Raw genomic sequence first — 4,347 nt, 5'->3', positions numbered from 1 at the left:
TTATACGTTCATGATATAATATTATTTTATTTAACTGTAATTTAAATAAAAGTATATTCATTGAAAGCTGCTGTTTAATTTATAGAATTACAGTCGATCCCCCTATAACACGGTAGATACGTTCCGAATTTTATGAATCCGGCTTCTAGGAGTCCAACCAATCACAGCCCGGCACGTATGCAGTTTACGGACTACGGCTGTTTGAAAGGTTTTCTTCCATAAAATTAATCGATTCTAGACTAATTCGACTCAACATTTCTAAAATACGTATATTTTTTTGGGAATAATCCATATAAACTATGATATAAACAGAAAATTGTAGGATTACTTACCGAGTGTGCACCGTTAGACTACGCCGTTGCTTAAGCTTGTTTTCGTCGTGGAGATTGTCATCGAATGGCACTCGCGTGCTTGCTGATAAATTAATATTTTTGCGAAAAATTCACTGAACTTTAGAGACATCATTAGTATAAATAATGTTTGTGGACGTTAAATAATAAATGGTTTTTAGTAGGTCCGCTGCTCGTTTAAACTCAACAGTTTGTGCAATCCTGTCGCGACACGAGTCCGCGATGACTTTTTACCGAATTATAGGAGTTTTTTTTAGCATGTTTGTACGAATACTGTCGCAATTTTTTCGCCGTGATATAGGAATCCGAACTATAGAAACCAGTGTTATAGGGGGTCGACTGTATTTGTCTTATCTGTTTAAAATCGAAATTAAATAAAATTTGTAACGGATAATACTGTATAGTTTAAAATATAGTTTAAAATTTACAAAAAAAATATTATAAATTAATTGTGTATTTATCAATGAAATTCCCATAGCTACTAAATTTATAAGTTTTACATGATTTTATTTAATAATGCTAAAAACACAAAAGAAAAAATAGCTTTAAAATTAGTTGCAAATGTTTAATCAACATCTTAATTAAAGTTCGATGTAATCCTTGAAATTATCATAGAAAGTTGAATAATATTGACTTTTTGTTTGAGAATCTTCAGAAAAAGAATTTTGGACTTGATAAAGTTTACTATAAGTTCGTATGAAGAACTCAAGTAGTATTTACTGCAGGGTTATTTATATTTTTCCGACTGTTATATATAACAGAAGGAAAATATGGTGATCGGCCATACATAAAATATAGAAAAAACCCTCGAATTTTTGCATTTTTCAATATCTCAACGTTCCTGAGTCCAATGATGTAAAAATCTTCGGGGTATAACTCTTTGACGTATAGAAAAGTTTTCACTCTGTTATGTTGCTAAACAGAGCCGTAAAAGTAAAAAGATAAGGCAAATTACCGGAGCTATTTAAAAAATAAGCAAAAAGACGTTGAAACTATCCAACATATATCACATAGTTAATGTTCAAAAGACTTCATATGACTTGCTTAAATAAAAAGTTCTTATAAAAATGCGAGAATAATTGCTTTTGTGTGATAATGAATTACAGTATTTAAATTTTGGCAATATAATTTATAAACTACGTGGAAAGTATAGATTGATGAAAATCGAGACCAGACGTGGAAGGCTTAGAGCAGGATGTCCAGATGAACCAAACTACAGTTTGGTATAGAATTCAGGTTATTTCGATTCTAAATTTTCCTCTGAACGAAGTAAGATAGATGACCGACACGACTCTATTGCTAACAGGAACAGTGACAAGACACAACTAAACGAGTGTAGTGCAGTGACAAGACACAACTAAACGAATTGAGAACATTTTGACCAAAAGTTGCAGCCCAGCATTATGATGATGATGTCATAAATAATCGCTGGTTGAAATTAGTTTGCTTTATTTGGTTATGGCAAAGTTACACGTGAGGGATCTGCTGAGGGGACACGCATTTCAAGAAGACTTTTATGGTAAGCTGGATTTTATTTAAGTGTTACTAACGTGAAGAAACACAGAAAACTTTACGTGGCCTGCCCGTTGTGTTAATTATTAGAGTTTAGTGTTTGGAGGATTTATCCACTCGGCTACTGTAGGACACTTATTAGAATTAAGAAAGTACCATTCAGAAATAAAAACAACGAGTTGTTACATTGGAAAAGTGAAATACTTATAGGCTATTCAAAAGCTTTCTCAGACTTAAACACCTGATTTCACACAGGCAATTGCTATATGCTATCTGCATTTCAGTAATAATATAGCTCGCGTATAGTAAATATAATATAATTATTTAAAAATTATATTTTTTTTATAAGAATTATGTTGAGTTTATGATTTTGTTAACTTTTGGCCAACAGATGGCGCTACGTGTAACTCAGTATGTCGAATGTAGATAAAAATTAATCGATTTATAGAAATGCAATTGATATTTTGAGGTGAGATATACAACATTATCTAAGTTGGAAGTATCTAAACGTAACTGCCGAGTTTTGTAACAATTGGTAGAACGGCCTAAGAATGTATAGCGAACAAACTAACATCGTCATTTATATATATATAGAAAGTGAAGCACATGAAGTGCTTGTCTCAAAAGCAGTTTCAACTGTTATGTCTCCAGTCTCTTAATAAATAAAAATTTCAAGTTGAAGATAGCTTTGCAACACATCACACACTTCTATGGGGAGTTAAGCTTGATAAAAGTAAAGCTTTATTTTCACAACACAGAGGGTAAGTAAACAGCAAGCTGATAGTATTATAAATGTGACAAGAGAAACTGGCAAATTTCTTGCGCTTGTTTCTGCGATTTTTCTTTTCGTTTCGTTATCCAGTATTGAATAAAAACAAATTAAAGCAAAAATAGACCCAATGAAGTAGTTGTTTTCATAATAATATTTAAGTATTAAATATTTAAAATTTCTTATGGTGCGTACTCTCAATACAAATTTTGTAGAAAATGTTGTTTATTATTTTTATACACCGTTTATCTCTTTTTAAATATACAGGAAATGAAATGAAATTTATTTCGGAATTTATTCATAGTAATTAAAGAAATGTGATTACTTATAAGAATAACGTATTATCTGTTTTTTCTTTTTATTCTTAGAAGAAATTGATTTCAATACTTTAAAAGCGACGAATCCTATAAGAATTAAACATATGCATCCATCCAAAGGTACGCAACTGTTTAGTAGGTAGCAGAAACAGCAAAGGAAATTTAGAACACAGCTTCTGATATACGGCATGACTATAAAAGGAAGTTGCGCAAAGCACGTAAAGCACGAAATAAAACAGTTTGTGCTTCTATTTGGATAACAGGGAAAACAGAATCGTTCAGACGTTCGACAGACTGCAAATATAAATCATCGTATTATATCTAAAGTAATATTTTAATTTAAAATGTACGAACGAAACTAACAACACCGGACGAAATCATTCTTAAATTCGAGCAACAGATCGCAATCTCTTCTACAGTTGCAAAATGTTGGAATCACGCAGGACATCCAACAGGGATCTTCAGAGCACAAGCATTTTCGACACAAGTTTTTCATTTTTATTTTTAGACAAGGAAGGAATCCAATTTGTGTCGAGCAGAAATTCACTATTTTCATGACATATTCATTATTATTATTATTTTATTTCTATAAATAATATATTTATTATAATATGTTAACTTACTGTTGTTGTAGAGGCAAATCACAACAAAAATTATGACGACAATCTTGATGGCATCTGGTATGGAAGGAGCTTCTCTGGTGTCTGAGGCATACATACCAGAGAGACTTTCACCTAAATTAAGATATTGAACTTTTACTTTTGGCATAATTTGATGAATGTCTCGTAAACAATAAAATTTCAACAACGATTTCAAAAAATTTAATTATTGTTCAATTATGTAATTTTATTAATTTAATCGAATTATTACGTACTGTACATTTCTCGATTTGTAGCAAATACTTGTTCAGTTTCATCAAGTTTTATTAATTTTACTTTATTATTTTCCAGAAACTTATTTGCTTATTTTACCCTATATTTATATCTACTGTATATGGTTTAATTTTGTTTCGTTTGTTTAATTTTTTCTAAATATTAGATCTTCAAGGTTTATTCTTGTAAGCTCGCGGATTTTTTCGGGCGTTTTAAAATTCTAAATTTTCTGTTAATTGTCTTCGGAAAATACCCGAAGAATTTGAACTATATCGGATTTCACCGTTTGTGTAACAACTAGCTGAGGAAGTTTACATTTGAGTGTGAAGAATGCACCGTCATCGTCAACAAGAGTCGATGACGTGTCAGCTCTCGCACAAAAAGATATAAAAGGGGAGATCACCGGAAGCTGAGGGCGTCCGCACACGGAAGGTATTCTTAGTACTTGTGTTCGTCGATCTCCATGCCAAGGACTGTGATCCCGTCGGAGAAGACATAGAAGACACCACACCCTTCCATACAGACGA

At 31.8% G+C, this 4,347-nt stretch overlaps 1 protein-coding gene across 1 annotated transcript; it reads right to left on the bottom strand.

The window, feature by feature from the left end:
* Window positions 1–2,901: 2,901 nt before the first annotated feature.
* LOC111624937 lies at window positions 2,902–3,779 on the bottom strand. Its single transcript, XM_023367928.1, has 3 exons — window positions 3,572–3,779; window positions 3,312–3,494; window positions 2,902–3,242 (listed from the first exon to the last, which is right to left on the bottom strand). The coding sequence occupies exons 1-3, from the start codon at window positions 3,714–3,716 to the stop codon at window positions 2,953–2,955; spliced, it is 618 nt and encodes a 205-aa protein (XP_023223696.1). The 5' UTR covers window positions 3,717–3,779; the 3' UTR covers window positions 2,902–2,952.
* Between the last annotated feature and the right edge of the window lie 568 nt (window positions 3,780–4,347).

Source organism: Centruroides sculpturatus, unplaced genomic scaffold (assembly GCF_000671375.1).
Source record: "Centruroides sculpturatus isolate CEXI.00-Female unplaced genomic scaffold, Cexi_2.0 scaffold390, whole genome shotgun sequence".
In the NCBI taxonomy this organism is placed as follows: domain Eukaryota; kingdom Metazoa; phylum Arthropoda; class Arachnida; order Scorpiones; family Buthidae; genus Centruroides; species Centruroides sculpturatus.
Note: the sequence above shows the minus strand (reverse complement) of the source record. Positions and strands in the feature narration are given on the sequence as shown.